The following is a 24,150-nucleotide window of genomic DNA, read 5'->3' as shown; positions in this document are numbered from 1 at the left end:
TGTAAGGCCTATTTCCTTCAGATCCTTTTGTACTTCTCTGATCTATTTACATCTTATTGTGGTATTTTGTAAGACAAGATTGTGTTGTACTAGTTGTTTCAGAAGTCTCGAGTCCTGCATCCTTATGATATGTCCAAAGAATCCCAGACTCCTCTTGCGCATAGTATCTGTAATGGGTTCTAACTCTTTGTACACGACTTTGTTAGGTATTATATGCCACTGTCCATCTTTCTGGTATTTTTTGTTGATACAGGTTCTTCCAATCCTCCTTTCAATTTTCTGAAGTCTCTCAGTCTTTGATTGTTTATTCAGGTGAAAACAAGTTTCTGTTGCATATGTAGCTTCCAGTTTTATGACAGTGTTGTAGTGTTTTATTTTTGCATTATTGATAGACATTTCTTTTTGTAGATATCCCATGTTAAGTTTTGTGCTTTAGCTAATCTATTTTTTCTTGTTTACATTGATATTTTTTTCATTTAGTTTGTGTGTTATTACTTCTCCAAGATACTTAAAATGAGTTACTGTTTTGATTTTATTACCATTTATGGTAATTTCTTTTAGTTGTGTTGGTTTTTGGGGCATAATTTCTGTTTTTTCAAATTATATTTTGAGGCCAATTTCATTTGCAATGTTTTGAAGTTCTGATATCTGGGTTTTTGCTTCTTTTATGTCAACTGCAGTAATGCTGAATCATCAGTGAAACCCAGGCAATTTGTTTTGATTTTTCGGCCAATCTTTATTGTTTGGGGACATTTCCTAAACCATTCCCTCATTACCATTTCTAGAGCACAATTAAATAATAGTGGTGAGAGCCCATCTCCCTGCCGTAGTCCAGTTTTAATTTCAAATGACTCTGATGTTTCACCCCTAAACTTCACTTTTGATTTGGTGTTAGTGAGAGTCAATTTTATCAGGTTTATTATTTTGAGGCATAGTCCAAGGTGTCTTAAAATTTTAAACAGAGATTCTCTATGAATGCAATCGTAAGCTCTCTTGAAATCTACAAATATTATCACCATATCTTTGTTTCTTCTCCTGTTACAGTCCATTATCAATTTAAGACTCATGATCTGATCAAGACAGCTCCTCCAGGGTATGAATGAAACCTCCTTGATATTCTCCTAGTTCTTTCTTAAGTTGGAAACTTATTCTATTAAGGATGATTATTGAAAAGATTCTGTATGTTATGTCTAGGAGCAAGATTCCCCTGTAATTATCAGGGTCAGTTTTGTCTCCATTTTTGTGCAGTGGGTGAATGAGGGCTGTTGTCCAGTGTTCTGGCAGTTCTTCTTTAATCCAGACAGAGACAAGTTGTTGATGTTTATTGGTTTAGTTTATTGCCTTTCTTATATGGCGGGGCTCAGGCTATGAAGTCTGCTATTATGCCAAACCATATTATACAACAGCTTTATACAATTTACAGAATAATGTTCATAAAATCATTTTTACATATATTTCTAAAAATCACTAAAATTAATTTACTTAACCTCTATAATTTTGTATCCTTATTGATAATTAAGAGCTAATTATTAAATTCTTATGTTAGTAAAATCTACTTTTTACATATTTGTGTAGCACGTTAAACATTTCCTTTTAAATAACTTCGGATTGCTTATGCCTCTAATTTCAGCTGGGATTGAGTTCCAGGAACGTATGGTAGCAGGTATGAATGAGTTGTACGAGTTACTGTGGTGAATGGGAATGGACAAGAGGGAACGTGTGGATGACCTTGAGGGAGCTCTATCGGAAGGGGAGAGGTATTTAAAGTCTGTTCTAAGATAGTCTGGTTTGTTTGTTTGCAGAATACTGTGGAGAAGGGAAACAGCATGGTATTTACGTTGTTCAGTCAATCTTAGCCACGACAGCTGAGAGAGGAAAGGGCTAATATGAGTTTGGATTGGGATATTTAATACGAATCGAGCACAAGCATTGTAGGCTCGCTGTAGTCGACATGAAAGTGTTTTGCTCATACTATTATAAACTACATCTCCGTAGTCAAATATTGGAAATATTAGACTCTGTACTAATAATTTTCTTGTGTTTCTTGGAAGGAAGTCCCTCATCCTTTTTGCAGAATGTAATGAGTAGAATACTCTTTGACAGATTTTTGTGATGTGTTCCGACCAACTTAAATATTTATCGAATACTACTCCAAGGTTCTTTACATGATCGCTAAATGTTACTGGTATTCCACTGAGCATAACACTGGGTATAGACGTGTTTTGTATTTTAGCATGAGAGATGGAGGGAAACTTTCGCTCATCTTCCTGCATATTTCCAGATTTCCGCAAAGGTCTGATCTCCTGGGGCTTTGTAGTTTTTTAATTTATTCAGTGCTGTTGGCTTCTAATTAAACAAATTTTCAAAAATCTGTTTCAGTAAGAGAAAAAAAAAATCTGTCTATTGTTTTTAAACACTGATAAAAGCAGGGAGAAGGTGCTGAAACATGAAATAGAATGGAAAAAGGGGACAAAATATAGTAATCTTACAAAAAGGTGAAAAAAGGTGCAACAAATTGTGTTTATTTTGCTTCATTTCATGTCCCCGACTTATCTGTACAAAAATAGCTATATTTTTGGAAAGGCACTGCACCTTAAAAGCCTTTCACTAGCAGTGTTGCCAACCCATAAATCTTTTCTCCAGTAGATTTTAGTTGAAAATCCGCCAAATTCCGCTACATTTCGAATTGAAGCAAAACAGCCCAGCTGTTTAAATGAAGTTGATTAACTCAACACTCACCAGTTTCAGAACAGGAGTTCATCTTCTTCTCCGTGCACTATATGCTCTGAAGCAGATGTGCTGAGTTGAGGTCCTGTTGTTTCATATGAACCCATATGGTACTGTTCATTTTTCCAAAGAATATGCTGGCACACCACAGCAGCAAAAACCATACGGAAATTTTCAAATCTATTTTGAAAGTTATTTCCACTTTCATTACTGTTTTCATTGTTTTCAATAAGTGCGGAAAGAATTATTGTCAAACAATTTTGCATTTGTAATGCACTGCCAATAGACGCACTGTCCGTATTTGGGATCACCGGGAAGCCCAACCAACTAGTCGTTTAAAGTTTAATTATGTAACCACACTTTACGAAATTCCTGACTACTTTTTGACCTTTTCTTTCGACATATTGACGTACCAAAAAGAGCCTGCTGTCAAAAGAAACACCTTATCAAACACGACACTATCGGGCTCATCAAGAGTACAGTAACGATTGTACTGACTGAGTCTGTGGGCCAGAGGTAGCCTAGAAAACAAGTGGTAGTATGCAGCATAAGTTCAATATGACAGGAATGCGTAAACTATTACGCCGTACTAAGTTCTATATTTTTTTCTCCTGGTGATGAAAGGTGATATTCTTACCGCTGAAAATTGCTAAAACACAAGTTTGAAAATCCGTCAAAAAATCTGCTGTCCGCTAAATGGAAAATTTATCCGCTGTTCCATTTAAAAATCTGCCAAATTTGGTGGAAAATCCGCTGAATTGGCAACGCTGTTCACTAGTAATAGCAATAAGTATTGTGATTTTATAGTTTTGAACACTACAACAGATTGCCATAAAATGTAAAGAGAGCAGGACACTAAACTAAATAAGGTGTAGGCTGCCCCCTAGTGAACTTGACTGTACTAAAACCAAAAATAAGTGATCTTTGCCGAGAGAGAAAGGCGGAGGAAAAGCAAAGATGGAGTGAACTGTGTTTGTATATTTGTGTATAACGATAATTGTGGTGCAAAATTAAAGTGTAGCTAAGGTGGATTCAGTGTGTTGTGTACTTCACTATATAATTTGTGTACTTCACTACATATTAGGCTTCCAGATGAATTCTTCGATAACCCTCAACCTCAGATCGAACCAGAAACTTCTGTCTCTAAACTTCAGCAGCACAGGCAGCAACTCAGACCTGTGGAAGTTAAGCACAAAACTTCCCGAACTGTGTTCATCCATAAAGATTTCAGTAAATGTAGTCATGTATTTCTGAGAATCAATAGAGTGAAAAGACCTTTGCAACCCCCATATGAAGGTCCTTTCCAGGTAACTGCCAAACTGATAAATATTTCATGATTAAAATCTATAAACGTCTCCACTGATCACCTGAAACCAGCCTACTTCATAGCAGCAGATGATGAGACTTCTACAGCTCGTCATGAAGAACGACCAGGTGTCCTGCAAGGACCCTGCCCCACTGATGGATTAACGACAGATCCCCAGGACGAGCCCAGTAAGGAGAAAGTAGTAACAAGATCACGTAGTGGAAGGACAGTCAGGTTTCTCACTTGCTACACAGATGACGTTGTATATATTTAATATTTTGTTTATGTTCATATTATCTTTGTATCGTAACTTGGTTACTGGAGGGGAAACGGTGTAGGCCACCTTTTAGTGGACTTGACTGATCTAAAAACCAAAAATAAGCGATCTTTGCCGAGAGAGAAAAGCAAAGAAAAATTAAAGATGGAGTGAGCTGCTTTTGTATATTTGTGTACTTCACTATGTAATTTGTGTACTTTACTACAAAGACATGCCACTATGTATACAATTTATGAAACTAGCCAATTGTTGCATACTTTGATACTGTTCTAAAAACTTGTAAATTGTAAAATGTAAATAGTAAAGTGAATATTGTAGTCAACAGCACCAAATTGCACAATTCCTTTGTATGTATTAATCTGTCATGTTAAAGGATTAATAACTTAAAATTTAAACATTATCTATCCATCTAAAAAGCAAATAGGAGACAAGGAACAAGGCATACTTAACAAGACATCGTTATTTTGTCTTTCGTGTCCATGCACATGCCTAGGAACTTCGTATGCTGTCAGTATACGAAAATAAATTCCACGAGAGTACGTTCTATTCCACTTTACAATAACAGCCCTGTTGAAATAATAAATTTAATAGCAAACGAGCCCGCTTGGTGGGCATGATCGTTAAGGCATTGAAATATAAACAGTCTGACACCGTGGTTAGCCAGTTCGAGTCCTGTTGCTCGAAAAAAATGTCACCATCAGAATGTTGGCTGGCAGGGAAGGGGAGGTGGTGGTGGTGTACAATTCCAAACCTCTCCGCAGTGCTCATATGGAGTGAGGGCATATGACGCTGCTGATGGTGATTCGTCCATCGGATGGGGACATTAAGCATTGAGCAGACTCCTTGGTGCTATTCGACAGGAGTAGGCCATGTACCACCACCGGGTTTCACCCTCTCCCTTCCTACTATCACAGATCACGTCATTCATTTCATCTCATTAACTCCTCTGGTCAGGTTGATGTCAGGAAGGCCATCCGGTCATAAAAAACTCACCACGACAGATTCATCTCACCTCATACATGACCCCGTAGAGAAACAGGACAAGGGTTGGACAAACAAATAGCAAACAAGATCCTATTTTAATAGTGAAATGAAATGGCGTATGACTTTTAGTGCCGGGAGTGTCTGAGGACAAGTTCGGCTCGCCAGGTGCAAGTCTTTTGATTTGACTCCCACAGGCGACCTGCGTGTCGTGATGAGGATGATATAATGATGAAAACGACACATACACCCAGCCCCCGTGCCAGAGAAATTAACCAATGATGGTTAAAATTCCCAACCCGCCGGGAATCGAACCCGGGAACCCTGTGACCAAAGGCCAGCACGCTAACCATTTAGCCATGGAGCCAGACTATTTTGATGCTAAAGGAGAAGAATATTTGAGTTATTTTTACATTGGTAATACTTTCGTTACAAGAGGTTTTCTTGACACCCAAACATTCTACTTAACATTATTTTTTCTTCTGTTGCTTATACAGTGTGGCCTTCATTATTGTTTAAAATGTTAAAAATATCACCCAGAGTGTCAAGGGGTTGTGTGTTATTGCATGTGCTTTGCAGTAGTTCAGCAACACCAAACCAGGAATTAAACATATAAAGGTGGAGATAATACCCAGCGCAAAAAAATAAGGTGCCAAAGAAAGAATTTTAGGCACCATGGCGACCCAGATTTATAATGCCCTGGCCAAAAGTGTAAACTTTATATAGTTTATAGTCCGACTTTTGAATTATTGAAAATTTTGTATTGGCATGCCAACGGCCGTAGCCATGTTGAAACACCGGATCCCGTGAGATTTCCGAAGTTAAGCAACAATGGGCGTGGTCAGGAGTTGGATGGGTGGTGGTGGTGGTGATTATTGTTTTAAGAGGAAGTACAACTAGGCAACCATCCTCTATATAACACTAATCAGAGGAAAAATATGGAAGGGGTCCGAGACTTCGAAAAATGAAGATATCGGCCAAAGGAAGACAAGGGCCATGAAGGGCGTGAAAATGAAAGACTCCCTAGCCCTCGCAAACCTAATATCGTCGGGGTCGGAAAAGAACAAGAGTTGATCAAGAGAGGTCGGATAGGATAGATGAAGGTGGTGGTGGTGGTGATTATTGTTTTAAGAGGAAGTACAACTAGGCAACCATCCTCTATATAACACTAATCAGAGAGAAAAATGGAAGGGATCCGACACTTCGAAAAATGAAGATATCGGTCAAAGAAAGGCAAGGGCCACGAAGGGCGTGAAAATGAAAGACTCCCTAGCCCTCGCAAACCTAATAGCGTCGGGGTCGGAAAAGAACAAGTGTTGACCAAGAGAGGTCGGATAGGACAGATGAAAGTGAGGAGCCTGGCACAAGTAAGTAGAAGCAGTGCCAGGACTCAGCTGAGGGCCCCGTGGTCGCCAACCCACGCTCCACAGTTCAGAGCCCTTGGGGCCCCTTTTAGTCGCCTCTTACGACAGGCAGGGGATACCATGGGTGTTATTCTACCGCCCCCACCCACAGAGGGATAGGATAGATGAAAGTGAGGAGCCTGGCACAAGTAAATGGAAGCAATGCCAGGACTCAGCTGAGGGCCCCGTGGTCGCTAACCCACGCTCCAAAGTTCAGAGCCCTTGGGGCCCCTTTTAGTCACCTCTTATGACAGGCAGGGGTTACCGTGTGTTATTCTACCGCCCCCACCCACAGGGGGAGGAGTTGGATGGGTTGCCACGCGCTGTTGGTGGAGGGTAAGGGAATGGAGGAGCGGAAAGGAACTGGCCACCCTACTGCACGTAAACTCCGGCTCAGGAACACCTCTCCGGAGGCTCGGACCTGCCTTCGGTCAGAATAACCCTTACCTTACCTGTATTGGCATCGGAAGGCTGTGGTGAAGGTTGATGATGATACAATGGACTACATAGAAATTTGACGAGGAGTTCGTCAAGGCTATGATTTGTCTCCGTTATTGTTTAACATCTATTCAGATGCCATATTTAAGGCAGTATCAGTCGATTTGGAAGTGGGAATTAAAATAAATGGAGAACTAATAAAGTAATAAGTAATTTGCGATATGCAGATGACACAGTAATAAATTCTTGCTAATAGTGTTGAAAGCTTGCAACTATTCCTGGACAAAATTAATGTAGTTGGGGAAGAGATGGTTCTAAACATCAACATCAAAAAAACAAAACTAATGGTTTCAGCAGAGGAAGAAATAATGCTACTCTGAAAGTTAAAGACCAACAAATTCAACAAGTAAATAAATAAACTTAAATAGCTTGGTTGTTGGATAACAGATGATTTGAACCAAGACCTAGAAATTAAGAGCCGAATAGAAATTGCAAAATCAACATTCAGAAGATGAAGACATTATTGTGTGATGATGTATTAAATTTAAAACTTTGGCAACATATGGTGAAATGTTATATTTGGTCTACTCTCCTTTATGAGGTTGAAGTTTGGACATTAAAAGAGGCCACCATCAAAAGATTGGAAGCCTTAGAACTTTGGCTTCATAGAAGAATGCTCAGAGTCTCATGGATTGACCATGCCACCAATGAACCAGTATTACAGAGAACAAACTGCAAGAAAGGAAATGGTAACCACCATCAAATGCAGAAAAGTTGCATACCTAGGGCATGTTTTGCATGGTGAAAAATATGCAGTTTTACATCTAATTTTGAAAGGCAAAATTGAAGGGCACCAAGCAGTAGACAGGAGGAGAACAACATGCCTTAAGAATATTAAAGACTGGACAGGCATAAAAAGCACTGAAGAACTCTACCGTGTGGCTGAAGACAGAAAAGCACTCTCCACATTGATCGCCAATGTCTGGGAGACTGGGCACGGCACATAGCAGAAGAAGAAGAAGAAGAAGAAGAAGAAGAAGAAGAAGACGTTGGACTTTTGTTCTCAACATGGGAAATGAATTTTGACCAAACACCAACACATCAATCATTAAATTAAAGTTTTGTATCAAGAGACTAACTGCCATTTCTGAGCCTGAATTATGCATCAAAATTGCAGGCCTATCTGCTAGGGGCTTTACGTCGCACCGACACAGATAGGTCTTATGGCGACGATGGGATAGGAAAGGCCTAAGAGTTGGAAGGAAGCGGCCGTGGCCTTAGTTAAGGTACAGCCCCAGCATTTGCCTGGTGTGAAAATGGGAAACCACAGAAAACCATCTTCAGGGCTGCCGATAGTGGGATTTGAACCTACTATCTCCCGGATGCAAGCTCACAGCCGCGCGCCTCTACGCGCACGGCCAACTCGCCCGGTAGGCCTATCTGAAAGAGGTCTGTAGACAAACATAATCAATACAATACATTGTCCTCACAATATGCTCCAGCAGGTAGATGTCATAACAACTTCGATGGGGAAAGAGAAGCCATCTATCTTGCTCTACGAAATCTGATTTATAGAATCAGTTCATTTGAAAAAGCAGTCCTACTCACAGATTCACAGGCTTCCATACAAACAGTATCCTTAAATACCAAACCCCATTCATCAAGAATTAATGACATTAAACATCATCATCATCATCATCATCATCATCATCATCCTTTCATGTATTAGTCCTATAGAAGAACTGTTACGGTCCATACAAAAGATTTGCATTTTCACGCCATCTCTTCCTGGGGCGTCCCAGAGATCTCTTCTCACCGGGGCAGTAGTTTATGACTACTTTGGGGATTCTGCTTCTGTCCATCCTGTTTAGGCGTTCTAGCCAATTTCTCTGGTATTCATAGAGGTATTCCAATAAAGGTATGCTTTTACGGTCATTCAGCACTTCTGTATTTCTTTTGTGTTCCCACTTAGTGACTCCTGCTGTTCGCCGTGTGTATTTAATTTCAGCTGTAGTTATTCTTCTCTCATCGCGGTCCACGCTTCACTTCCATAGCAAAGTACAGGACTTGCCAAGGTTTTGTAGATTCTTGTACGGGTGTGTTTTTGAACTAATGATGGTTTAGACATTAAATATCTACTAACAAAATTGAAAATTTTAAAGAGAAACGTCACTTTACAATGGATCCCTGCACATGTAAGAATAGAAGGCAATGAACTGGCAGTTAAATTAACAAGAAATGGCACTAGTACCTACATGAGAACCAAACCTCTAGCAGCTCAATCAAGAAGAATGAAGAAATGAAACAGAAAAAAATGACCTATGGGACAAAAATAAAAGCAAGCCGAGGAAAGATGCAGTGGCGATCTTCAGGCTGGAGACAGGACATGACTGTTTAGCTGCACATTTAGCTAGAATCAAAATATACCTGACGGAAAAGTGTACCGTCTGCAAAATTACTGGATCAGTGATGGAAACCTACTTCAGTGCACAGGACTCAATACAAGCCAACAAAAAAACAGGAAAATTACCAGCCCTTTACTGGACAGCCAGAAACAAGATGAAACAAGACTGTTCCCTAATACATCTGTACTTTATTAATGTTATTTGTATATTACTATTGTCTGAGATATCAATTTTGTATTAGAGTTACTTCCCAGTAAAGCCATAGGTTACAACAACAACAACAACAACAACAACAACAACAACAACAACAACAACAACAACAACAACAACAACAACAACAACAACAACAACAACAACAACAACAACAACAACAACAACAACAACAACAACAACAACAACAACAACAACAACAACAACAACAACAACAACAACAACAACAACAACAACAACAACAACAACAACAACAACAACAACAACAACAACAACAACAACAACAACAACAACAACAACAACAACAACAACAACAACAACAACAACAACAACAACAACAACAACAACAACAACAACAACAACAACAACAACAACAACAACAACAACAACAACAACAACAACAACAACAACAACAACAACAACAACAACAACAACAACAACAACAACAACAACAACAACAACAACAACAACAACAACAACAACAACAACAACATACATGATATGGTATTTGAACTAAGACAAAGGAAGTGTATTATTTCCACTTATATTTATAAAGGCTACAGATGAAATTATAAAGGAAACAAAGGCAGGATATGGAGGGGATATGAAAATATTGTTGTTTACAGATGACATAGTGATCTGGGGAGTCAACAATACAGAGGCACAAATCCAAATAGAGGCTTTAAATAACAATATTGAGAAATGTGGTATGAAACTAAATTCAGTGTGGAGAAGAGCAAAAATGTGGTGATCACAAGAGGAGAAAGGGAAGGAAAAGGAATCGTTAGTATCGGGGAACAAAACCTTGAGGTTGTTGAATACTTCAAATATTTGGGGAGTGAAATAATGCAAGATGCAAGGTGAGGTGGTGGTGATTATAGTTTTAAGAGGAAGTACAACTAGGCAACCATCCTCTATATAACACTAATCAGAGAGAAAAATGGAAGGGATCCGACACTTCGAAAAATGAAGGTATCGGCCAAAGAAAGATAAGGGCCACGAAAGGCGTGAAAATGAAAGACTCCCTAGCCCTCGCAAACCTAATAGCGTCGGGGTCGGAAAAGAACAAGAGTTGACCAAGGGAGGTCGGACAGGATAGATTAAAGTGAGGAGCCTGGCACAAGTAAGTGGAAGCAATGCCAGGACTCAGCAAGATGCAAGGTCGGGTAAGGAGATCCGCAGGAGGGCATAAGCAGGAAATACATTCTACCAGAACACAGTAGCGGCTGGTGGTTAAAAAGTTCAGTGGTGCACAATCTTTACCAATGATATAATATGATTACAGGCTAATTTTCAAATCTAGATACATCAACAATACTTTTTTATTATTAAAAATAAAACAAACATTTTACATTTTTATTTTCAGGAATATTACTACAACGCATCAAATTTTTTTCATTTAAAAACCCTTTTACCATATTGAAACGAAACACTTTGAGGTAGCCTAATTCCGGTATTGTAAATTTATACTTTTGTAATGTATCTGGTTTTGAAATTAAATGTCGCGTGGGCCTACCCATTCGTTTCACCTCGGATTTTTCCTCGGCAGTCCATTGCGGAAACAGCCTAGACATTAAAGAATGCACCGAATTCATGATCTGGCAAAACACCACTAACTGATAAAAATACACAATAATAAAAACACACATGCTGACACGAATGTTTACACAATGAAATCAATAAGCTACTTAGCTTGTACGCACATAACAAAGCTCACGACTATACTGAAAGAAATGGCGGTGTTTATTTTCAAATTTAGAGCCATTAGTTATATATCCAGCCACGGTCGACTTGATGCATCGCTCTAGCCAGGACGAATAGCTCTAGCTAGCTCCTTACGGAGCGCAGCGAGGGAGCCAACCAGCCGTGATCCCGCAGATGAACTTCCATCCTGTGTCGCTAGATGACACTCCTGTTCTACAACAGAATCTCACATTGAGCAGCAACGGTCTCTAGCGACTTTGCTAGTAGTTGGTTATGTAGGAGCACAGCCGATTTGATGCTTCGCTCTAGCTAGCTCCTTAGCGCAGCGAGCGATCCAGTCGGGCGTGGTAAGAGGAGCCAGGTTGATAAACCTCCGTTTAAGCAATGTATAAGAAGCCACGCCTATCTTTTCCTCTCCCCGCGCACCCCTCTAGCAGCCCAAAAGCACACTTCTAGAAGCCTAGGTTTCATCCTACCACAGGTTGACTTCCCGGTGCAAACTTTGCGGCTCCTGCAGTGAACATCTAAGAGTACCAGCTTGCAAATTATCCTGTAGTCAATATTTGCTCTTTCAAGCTCTTGAAAGGTTTGTCTTGGTGAATGAAAATACAGTAGTTGAGTAATCCAAATTATGAAACTTTACCTAAAATAAACATAAAAATTTAATGGGGGTAGCGCAAACCTGCAACCTTATGGAGAAACCACCCCTGCCAGAACATAAGAAACCTGGTGTGGAACAGAGAAGTTCCTATGAAATGTAAAGAGATAATGTACAAGATGTACTATACCCCCATATTAACATATGCATCAGAGACTTGGAATTTGACACCAAGAAATGAGAGTAAAATTCAGGCCAGTGAGATGAAGTTCCTGAGGAGTATGGTAGGGAAGACAAGGAGAGACAGAGTAAGAAATGTTGAGGTCAGAAAAGAGATAGGGGTAGAGAAATGGACTGATACGATGGAGAAGAATAAATTGAGATGGTTTGAACATGTTATGAGGATGGAGGAGGGAAGGAGGCTAAGAGGGCAAGAGGAAGGCCCAAACCAAGATGGATGGACTCTATCAAGAACAGTATAAGAAGAAGAAGACTGAACTGGAATACAATTACTGAAGAAGGAGAGGCAACGGTGAAGAAGTGCCATCAACACCCCAACCTGGCAGGAGATGGACCAGGGGAAATGAAAATGATGAATTAATGATGATGATGGTATTTGACAGAATATTACACTGTACTCAAATGAACAATAACATTTGTTAAATATTGTCATATTATACACTACACTGATTGTTTACATATCAAATTAAATCACTAAATGACAATGCGATTACACTGAAAGTTAAGGTTCTGAACAAACCATAATACACTGAAGAAAATGGACATTGCAACACCCAGAAGGAGTGGTGCTAAATTGCTGAAATTGAACATGCAGAACGAGTGTTTGGTTGTGATTCGATGATTACACTTTCAGGTCCCTCTGACCACAAGTTTGGTCATCAAACAATACAGGATGTGCCCACCATGAGCTGCAATACATTGATGAATTCATCGAGGCATGGAGTCAATAAGGCCCTGGATCGCTTCCTGAGGAATTGTGGTCCATGCTTGCTGCACTGCACGGGTCAGTTTTTCCCGAGTTGTGGGTAGCTGAGGACGGTTGCCCAGTTGTCGACCCATCATGTCCCACATATGCTCAATAGGACTGAGGTCTGGGGATCTGGCGGGCCATTCTAAGGTTGTGATGTCGTGGAGAGCTTCTCTGGAGATGCGTGCAGTATGAACCCGGGCATTGTCCTGCTGAAACATCCCATTAGCAATGTTCGCCATCATAGGGAAAACCACTGGATTGAGTACCCAATCAACGTACTGTCAAGCAGTCATAGTGCCCTCAACAAGCACTAATTGTGATTTCACATTAAAGCCAATAGCTCCCCAAACCATAATGCTTGATGTTGGCCCTGTGTGCCTCTCGACAATAAGATCTAGGCGGCCCCTCTCTGCGGTATGTTGGCGCACACGATTCTGGCGATCACTGCAGGCAAGACAGAAGTGCAATTCATCACTAAAGACGACCCTACGCCATTCGTCGACCTACGTCGATCTTTCTCGACACCAGGCCAGCCTTACACGTCGCTGTTGTGGGGTCAATGGAACACCTTCTGCAGGGACACGGGATCGTAAGCCAGCTGCACGCAGGCGATTACCAACTGTTTGTTGTGTAACGTGGGGTGTTACAGCTGCTCGAATTTACGCTGCTGTTGCATGGGATTCCATCCGGGCCATCCGAATGATGCGGCGATCCTCTCTCATAGTTGTCTGTCGCGCTGGGCCTGTGCCAGGTCTATAAGTATGGGTACCTTCATTTGACCACTGCTGCCATACACGTTGTACCGTAGATGCCTGTCAGCCAACATGTGCAGCGACAGTCCTTAACGATAATCCAGCCTCACACAGCCCAATTATCCGAGTCCTCTCAAACAATGACAGTTGTTGACAGCATGCTCTTCTCTGTCGTCAAGGCATGTTTGATGGTGAACACTTCACTGCACAGACTGCAAGTCAACTACGCTACACCAGAGTCCGTATACTGGAGTTGATTCCTCCGCGACCAATCAGGTGGGGAGACCTGTAGCAACAATCAAATGGGTCTGAAACTTTGATCGTTTACATACCTACATGGCATCATTCCATATCTTGAAAATCAACACAAACGACCAATGCCTTCATGGTGTTGCAATTTCAATTTTCTTAAGTATAATTAACATAGGCGAATAATAGGCTCCCACTCACCGATCTAATTGAAGCTTTCTCAGTTTCATGGTGTTTTCTACAGTCTCAATGGGCTGATCTGTTTCACGATCAATTAGTACTTCACTTTCATGTTTAACACCAAACCTAGGAAGAAAAATAATAGACAATTAATACAGAATTGGAGTAAGTGAAAAAATAAAACATATATCTAAATTTCTCCATTTCATGGAGGTGATTATTGTTTCAGGGCTTAGAAGATGAGAGTGGTGGTGGTGATTATTGTTTTAAGAGGAGGTACAACTAGGCAGCCATACTCTATTTAACACTAATCAGAGAGGAAAAACGGAAGGGATCTGACATTCCAAGAAATGAAGGTATCAGCCAACGGTGGTGGTGGTGGCGACGGCGGCGGCTGTTGTGGTGGAGGTGGTTTTTAGAGGAAGTAAACCACTATGTAACACTAATCAGAGAGAAAAAATGGAAGGAACACTTCGAAAAATGAAGGTATCGGCCAAAGGAAGGCAAGGGCCATGAAGGACGTGAAATTGAAATACTCCCTAGCCCTCGGAAACCTAACAGCGTCGGTGTTGGAAAAGAACAAGAGTTGACCAAGGAAGGTCGGATAGGATAGATGAATGTGAGGAGCCTGGCACAAGTAAATGGAAGCAATGCCAGGACTCAGCTAAGGGCCTCGTAGTCGCCAACCCACGCTCCAAAGTTCAGAGCCCCTGGGGCCCCCTTTAGCCGCCTCTTACGACAGGCAGGGGATATCATGGGTGTTAATCTACTGTCCTCGCCCACAGGGGCATTTAAAACATGGTGCCACTTTTTATATCTAGGAGTGTTTATGTTTCGTAGATCTAGAGAAAGCATATGACAAGGTACCGAGGGAAAAGATGTTCGCCATATTGGGGGACTATGGAATTAAAGGTAGATTATTCAAATCAATCAAAGTCATTTATGTTGACAATTGGGCTTCAGTGAGAATTGATGGTAGAATGAGTTCTTGGTTCAGGGTACTTACAGGGGTTAGACAAGGCTGTAATCTTTCACCTTTGCTGTTCGTAGTCTACATGGATCATCTGCTGAAAGGTATAAAATGGCAGGGGGGGATTCAGTTAGGTGGAAATGTAGTAAGCAGTCTGGACTAAGCTGACGACTTGGTCTTAATGGCAGACTGTGCCGAAAGCCTGCAGTCTAATATCTTGGAACTTGAAAATAGATGCAATGAGTGTGGTATGAAAATTAGCCTTTCGAAGACTAAATTGATGCCAGTAGGTAAGAAATTCAACAGAAATGAATGTCAGATTGGTGATACAAAGCTAGAACAGGTCGATAATTTCAAGTATTTAGGTTGTGTGTTCTCCCAGGATGGTAATATAGTAAGTGAGATTGAATCAAGGTGTAGTAAAGCTAATGTCGTGAGCTCGCAGTTGCGATCAACAGTATTCTGTAAGAAGGAAGTCAGCTCCCAGACGAAACTATCCTTACATCGGTCTGTTTTCAGACCAACTTTGCTTTACAGGAGCGAAAGCTGGGTGGACTCAGGATCTCTTATTCATAAGTTAGAAGTAACAGACATGAAAGTAGCAAGAATGATTGCTGGTACAAACGGGTGGGAACAATGGCAAGAGGATATTCGGAATGAGGAGATAAAGGCTAATTTAGGAATGAACTCTATGGATGAAGCTGTACGCATAAAACGGCTTTGGTGGTGGGGTCATGTGAGGCGGATGGAGGAGGATAGGTTACGTAGGAGAATAATGGACTCTGCTATGGAGGGTAAGAGAAACAGAGGGAGACCAAGATGACGATGGTTAGACTCAGTTTCTAATGATTTAAAGATAAGAGGTATAGAACTAAATGAGGCCACAGCACTAATTGCAAATAGAGGATTGTGGAGACGTTAGTAAATTCACAGAGGCTTGCAGACTGAATGCTGAAAGGTATAACAGTCTTTAATGATAATGTATGTTTGTATGTATGTACACTCTCAACAAATGTTAACTGTTCACAAGATGTGGATAGGAGAAATGGTGCTGCCCACTCAGCATTTGGATGTTTATCCCGAATGTCTTCATGCATACCAAGATCATGGTTTACAATGCTGTTGTCACATCAACACTTCCTTATGGTTGTGAAACATGGACCCTCTACCACCAGGATATAAAAAACTAGAGCGCTTCCATCTGTAGAAACTTAGAGCCAGCTTGAACATCAAACAGGAGGACCATGTCAGCAGTTCTTGAGAAAGCGCATGCTGTAAGTATTGAAGCTACCATCATTGGCCACTGTCTCAGATGGATAGGGCAAGTCCGTCACATGAGTGAAACCAGACTTCCTCATCAACTCCTGTACGGTGAACTCTGCTCTGGCACAAGACCTCATGGAGCCCCTTTGAGGCGTTCCAAAGATCAACTAAAGCATACTATGAAAAGAGCTGGAATTAATACTCAATCCTGGGATACGCTTGCTGAGAATTGTACACTTTGGTGCCACGCTGTTTCTACATCAGTTACAGTATTTGAAGAGGAACGACAACAATGTGAAGAGGATAAACAACAAGCACGAGAGCTCCGTCAAGCTCAGCCCCACCCTCCTCCAGCCAGTCCATGTGATCTGTGTGAACGTACATTTCATGCCAAGATTGAGCTACTAAGTCATACGAAACATAAAGCAATGGAAGTGTAAAAATGTTAACTGCTGAAGAATATGTTTACTTGGATACGAGTTGCAGCCAACGACGACAATATAGAAGGCAGTATTATGGCACACAGTAATCACGTGACAAAGAAGATGATGAAGATTTAGTGTAGATAGATGAGGAACACTGGTTGCCTAGTTACCACGGTGTCGATTTTATGTCTAAGCTAAACTAATGACACTAATTTCTGATAGACCTCCAGCCCGAAAACATCATAATCGTCGTCGTCGTCATCGACATCATCATCGTCACCATCATCATTATTTTGCCTTGTCCAGCTCCTGCCAGGTCGGGGTGTGGTACTTCTCCACCATTGCCTCTCCTTCTACCACTCCTCTTCAATACAGTAGACTCCCTCTAGTTCGGCTTTGGTTAGTTCGCCCCAGGTGGCAGTTGTCCTTAAACGAAGAGGGAAAAATGTGTCACGCTGAGAGAAGTGCAGCTTTTACTTATTACGAGCAGTGGACAAAAGGAACAGCAGTTGATGTAATGTGTATTAAAAAAAGTGGTAGGAATAAAACAGAGAAAGATAATAGATTTCTTTTAATTTTTGAATTCTGCAGAGTTTATGACACAGTACTACAGTACACTGAATGTGAGTTCCTGTTGTTTTTTTTTATTTTTTTATGGCAGTCTGTGACGTTTATACAAAGTATTAGTGTACCTTTACAAATTAAATTCTGAATCTTTGTAATATTTTTTTCTGTATTTAATTGTCCACCACAAGTCTTCATCTCTCATCAGGAGTGAAACTTCAGTAGTGTATGGAGACATCATAAAGACAACGTTAATTCATTTCAAGTGAGTACACTTGGTAAAGACACATTAGTACTACTTGACTTATAATTGGTTCTCTTTATAGCATATTGTCGGTTAGTCCAGCCTAGGGTCTGGTCCTGATGTGGCCGAACTAGAGGGAGTCTACTCTAATTGTATTCCAGTCCAGTCTTCTTCTTCTTCTTATACTGTTCTTGATAGAGTCCATCCATCTTGTTCTGGGCCTCCCTCTTGCCCTCTTTCCCTTCATCTTAGCCTCCAACACATGTTTTGGTATCCTTCCCTCCTCCATCCTCATAACATGTCCAAACCATCTAAATTTATTCTAAAATGCCTATGGGAGTGGCAACCCCATCCTAACAATAGCCTAAAAATGAGTGATGGTAAATATCAGCCTAAAATCATTTCCATGTTAAAACTCCCATGGTCTAATAAAGGATCGGTACCTATAAGACATGACTTTAGACTGTAGAATTTTAAAATTCCTATTCATCTTTTTTCCTTTAGTGTGTATCTTGCTCCGAGGCAGCGTCTGCTACGTTGGCACAGTCATGGACCTGGTCAGGGTGTAGGCCTGCAATACTGAGGTCATCGAGCAGGCTATGAAGCCAGCACTGCCTCAATCTTCCTACTGACCCTTTACCATTGATTTCCAGTGCATTTGTGAATGGTTATCCATGGATATTGTAAATATTTAAGTACAGTATATTACACCCAAGGTATTGAAACAGATAGATCTGTTAACATAATACAATAGGCCTGATACCTGGCACCAGACACCCCCCCACAATCACAGGTTTATGAGAGATTTTCTCTTGCGACAACTACCAACGTATTGACATTTGTTCCTTCCTTCCATTAATTGCAGGCAGGAGTCAGTTAGGCTACGGTCAGATTTATGGATTTATGATCTCAAGGCTCTTTATATATCACCATTCTCCCATACAACTGTGAAGGGTTGCCTAACCACAAGCAAAAATAAGAGTATAGCTGAGTGAAAATTAATAAACTTCATTATTTAGAAATTATCAGCAAAATTATCCACACTGGCATACAATTTGCATCCACCAAGACACTAACTTGGTGGGGCTCTACCCATAGCCTGTTTACATTTTTTAACCAATTTCCATAGATCATAATGTTTTTTTTTTTTTTAATTTCCCCATACCTCTCTTGTATCAACCGTATAATGTTACCTAATAGTCCTACTGTTACAACATTCCTTTCTATCACATTTGTTTTTAACTATGACAGAAACAGCTTCATGATCACTGATGCCATCTATCACTTTAGCTACTTTATACAGCTCATTTGGTTTTATCAGCACAGCCTTGTCATAGAAGAATTCATCAAGAAGGACCAGCAGATGGAATTAATTTTCAAATAGGACAAGACAATGCGAGTTATATAAAATATCTTCTTAGATTATGATTAAGGCAAAGGTTTCATTGTACATGTACAATTTAGGGGTGGTAGATGGAGAAAGGAGAATTACTCTGATATCTCATGTGCTAAGATAATGGAGAGGATACTGAAAAATAGGATAAGGCTGAGGGTTAAAAATCAGATACAGGAAAATCAGTTTGGTTTCAGAAGTAGAAGGTCAACAATAGAACCCATTTTTTTATTATGAGACAACTAATGAAAAAGCAATGGGAGTATGGGAATGATATGGTGATGACATTATTATGATTAAGGCAGAGGTTTTGTCATAAATGCCTATTTTTCTCCTCATCCCAGAACTGTAGGCTCATAAGTCTAAAATCTGTTTCAGTCGATTTGTGAAAGAAATACATATTATCCGCTCACTTTTTAGTGATAGATTTTTGTACTCGTTGGAGAAGTAAGAAGGGTTCCGTAAATACTGCCAACTGAATGGAAATGAAATCTGAATTGAATCGATAATATGATCGATCGATATGAATTTTATAAACCTTTATTATTTTAAGCAAACAACTGTGTCACACACACAATATTTAATACTATATAACATTTCCCGTTGCGAAAAGTGTTCCTAGCATGAATTCTATAGTTTAGCTTTGCTGTGTAAACAACAACAGTACGAGTACTTAAAGTGTACGCCAGATGGCGCACAGCGATGATAAGCGATTCTTAGTTTGTGTTTCAAAGGTTGCCAATACGAATCTCGAAGATAACCAAAGTCGACCGCTTCAGCACTAGGGTGTAAATCTATCACTAAAAAGTGCGCAGATAATACTTGGGTTTTATAATTCCAATAAATGCTTATTTTATTATTATTATTATTATTATTATTATTATTATTATTATTATTATTATTATTATTATTATTATTATTATTATTATTATTATTAATATTATTAGCAGGCACAACGGATAACTTGGCCTACATACAAAAAGAAATGTCTTTCGATTAATGCTAAATTTAGGCATTATAACTCTGTTATTAAACCAGAAGCAACTTATGCTTGTGAAACATTATTTAACTCAGTACTAGATCAACAACAGAACGCTTACAACGAGTTGATCGAAGGATACTCAGGACGATCATAAACAAGAAACATCAGGTGGATGGACAGTGGAGATTGTTGCCGAATGAGGTTATCTATCGGGAAAGTGAGTCCATCACAGGCACGATGAGAAAAAGAAGAATAGCCTTTTTTGTCATATATTTCGACTAAGTGATAACAGAGTTTTAAAACAATTAAGTTATTTAATTACTTTTGGAATAGTAAATCAAAAAACAATTGGTTTAAAGAAGTTCAAAGTGATTTGGAGGAGTTGAATATTACCATGCAAACCATAGAAAACAGAGGCGAGAAAAGTATTTTGAAGAATAAATGTATCAGGCTTCCTCTGACCACTGTACAGAGGAAACACTATGTTATAACGGATGCGGAGAGGGCAGCCAGGTCAACCAGACTCAAGACGTTTTGGGAGAAGAAAAGGAAGACAAATTTGTTGTAGTCTGATTTAAGTGCTCCAATGTGGGCGTAAACTCTGTAAATAAATAAATAAATAAATAAATAAATAAATAAATAAATAAATAAATAAATAAATAAATAAATAAATAAATAAATAAATAAATAAATTATTATTATTATTATTATTATTATTATTATTATTATTATTATTATTATTATTATTATTATTATTATTATTATTATTATTATTATTATTATTATTATTATTATTATTATTATTATTATTATTATTATTATTATATTGAAACGTGTACCGGCCCGGTACCATGCCTGATTTTCTTCTGTATCTTTCTACTACTTCTTCTTCAGATGCCTACGTCAACCTTCTAGACAATGGGGCGTGCATGTTGGGTGTGTGTTGGGTCAAACACTAGTGGAGATTTGACAACACATTTCAATATTATTTATGTCAAGAACATGAAAATGAAATGTGTATCAAATAAGCCCCAGTATCGATATCCTCCTTTCTCAAGACTTATGATAGAGAAGAAGATCCATTTTGGTCTTGAACATATTTTTAAGTTAAATAGAATAGAATTGCCAGGTTAAAATACAGTTAATTTAAATTTATATTTTCAATCTTGACCAGCCTACAATTAACAATCAGTTCAAAATCTCCACTAGTTGTTGACAACACATCCTGACATCAGTTACGGTACGTCACGAATATGATATGATATAGGGGTCAAATGAACCCTGGTATGTAATATCCTCTTTACCCAAGACTTATGATAGAGAAAGAAGACCCATTTTAGTTTTGGACATATTTTCAAATTAGATAGAATAGAACCGACAAGTTTAAATGTGTTAAAACACCATTAACTTATGTTAACCACAGTTATGTTTAGTTCACATTTTCTAAATTATTATCCTGGCATGTTAGTCTTAAGAGATTATTAATGATTGTATATATTGTATATATTGTATATATGGGTTCATATATATTGGTTAAAAAGGTCCCAAACCTTGACCTAAAGGTTGTCTATAGGCTGAAGATGCCCAAAATAATGGGTGAAACATGTACCTGACCTGATAAGTCTACATAAATTCATATAGATTCAAACCACATTAAACGTGGAAAGTATTTAATAGGTGGTTTTTATTAAATTATCCTTGAAATTCGATACCTAACATGCATACATATTCGCTCACATTCAACTGTACTTGCACCCATCTTTCTTACAATTCTAATTTATACAAGTTATATACGTCACATATGGGTTTCTATTTACTGGGTGAAGGAAGTGAGGAAGAGAAAGCAGTTTTACCTCAAAGAGTAGAAGATTCCAGATTCGAGCAAACCTTGCGTAAAATCCATTTGAATATGAGGTTGTTCTGGTTAGGGGAGGGGGAAAGAGTAACTCCTTGGCCTCTTAACAGAGCGGTAATTAAGCTGCAACTCATAAATCTCATATTTTGTCCCGTATTGATTCAACACAACTAAGGCTATGTTACAAGGAGTTTCCCACCTTTCTATACTTGCACAATTTCTTATAGCTAGTTTTTTGTTTACATGACATAATCCAACTTAATCTCTAAGTATAATACTAAACAGAACATGTTCGTTCCAATTATGGAACATCTTCAGCTAACAGATTTAACAAAAATTGACAGGACAATTAAAATATATATGATGATTATGATGATGAGATAAAATGTTTATTCATGTTGGGTTAAAATTTTCAAGTCAATGCCCAAGTTAATGAATAAAATCAGCGTAAGGGGTCTTCTTTTAGGCTGGAGAAGTATATACTTGTTGAGTCTTGAAGATAAACTTAAGAATATAAAAGATTTTCTAACATATGATTGTCGGGGGAATTCTTGAGAACAACTGACGACAGTTGAAGACACGGCATAAGGGAAGACGCAAAACACAACATGACCAACTTTGAGACTTATCAGAACATTCTAACTTCAGATTCAACTTCAACTATGGTTGTTCTCAAGAGTTCCCCTGACAATCATATGTTAGAAAATCTTTTATATTCTTAAGTTTATCTTCAAGACTCAAAAGTATATACTTCTCCAGCCTAAAAGAAGTCCCCTTACACCGATTTTATTCGTTAACTTGGACACTGACTTGTTGGAAATTTTAACCCAACATGAATGAACATTTTATCCTATCATCATAATCATCATATATATTTTAACTGTCCTGTCAATTTTTGTTAAATCTCTTAGCTGAAGATGTTCCATAATAGGAATGAAACATGTTCTGTTTAGTATTATACTTAGAGATTAAGTTGGATTGTCTGTTAAGTCATCAGCCCAGAGGCTGGTTGGATCCTCAAATAGCACCACCAAAGGTTATGCGGTTAAAAGGAAACCGCAAAAACCAATGGCAGCACCAAAATGAGGGGTACTAGGCAAGACGAGGAATGAGGTAGTTTGCCATTGCTTTCCTCACTGGGTCAGAAAGTGCTATTGCAGCACGACTGACCCTATGAGCAACACCTTTCATAACACTCATGCACTAGTCATGCTCTGAATGTCATTACTCAGCACCACCCATACCCCAGCAGCTTCCATATTGTCACAGCCATGGATGAGACTGGGACTTTGGTGGAAGCTACACTTTACTCTGGCCTGTGCCAAGAGATGGATACAAAAGTACTGTATCCATCAAGAAATGGCAGCAGGCAAGGATTATGTCATGTAAACAATGCTATTTGTTTTACATTGCATCGACATAGATAGGTCTTATGGTGACGATGGGATAGGAAAGGCCTAGGAAGTGGAAGGAAGCGGCCGTGGCCTTAATTATGGTACAGCCGTGGCATTTGCCTGGTGTGAAAATGGGAAACCACTTAAGCGACTGCAACTATTGAGCTCGGTCATGTAAACAATAAACTAGCTATAAGAAATTGTACACATATTGGAAAGTGAGAACCTCTTTGTAACATAATTAAGCCGCAGGTGGTGGAAACGGGGTATGTGTGTGGGTTGTTTTTTGTTTTTTTGTTTTTGTCTGTTAGGGCTTTCTTAAAGAAGTCTTATGTCTATTTATTTACATAACAAGTTCACTGTTGGCAATGACCTGGCTGTGTTTAAAGGGATGTGTTTGTTAATTAAATGTTCTGCTCGTTGCTGGACACCCTCTAGTTTCCTCATATTTTCCGTTGTCGTTGGGTGCCAGGAAGGAAGTAGTATGGGCCGCACCAGGGAAATATAAGCCATTCGTAGGGCTTTCCTTCTTCCTCCCAAGAGACATTTACAGACAAAACCCAACACTCTGTATGCCTTACACCTCACTTACTCCATGTGCTTATTCCATTTCCATTTGAATTGCATGTTAAGTGCTAAAAAAAGTCAAATACTTTTTAATATCATATTTTTCTACCTATCCCTACTTTGTTAATTTTCTTTACCAGATAGCCACTGAAAGCAGGCATTATTTGCAGGTAGCTACCAAAGACAAGCACTTAAAAGGGATTAAAAGGACAATAGCATTCTTTATGTCCTCTTATTCTGCTAGCAAGCTGGGTAATTATTGGGGGAGGGGA

General features: G+C 39.2%; 1 protein-coding gene across 1 annotated transcript in view; it reads right to left on the bottom strand.

Moving 5' to 3' along the window:
* LOC136885405 (dynein regulatory complex protein 9) overlaps positions 1-24,150 on the bottom strand; it is a 49,217-nt gene that overhangs the window by 17,574 nt on the left and 7,493 nt on the right. The window contains exon 2 of the mRNA XM_067157922.2: positions 14,243-14,347. Coding sequence (XP_067014023.2) covers positions 14,243-14,347 — 105 coding nt within the window. The remainder of the gene's footprint in view (positions 1-14,242; positions 14,348-24,150) is intronic.

The sequence above is a fragment of the Anabrus simplex genome, chromosome 14, assembly GCF_040414725.1.
Source record: "Anabrus simplex isolate iqAnaSimp1 chromosome 14, ASM4041472v1, whole genome shotgun sequence".
Lineage (NCBI taxonomy): Eukaryota > Metazoa > Arthropoda > Insecta > Orthoptera > Tettigoniidae > Anabrus > Anabrus simplex.
The sequence above is the reverse complement of the archived record's forward strand: the minus strand, read 5'-3'. Positions and strand labels throughout refer to the sequence as shown.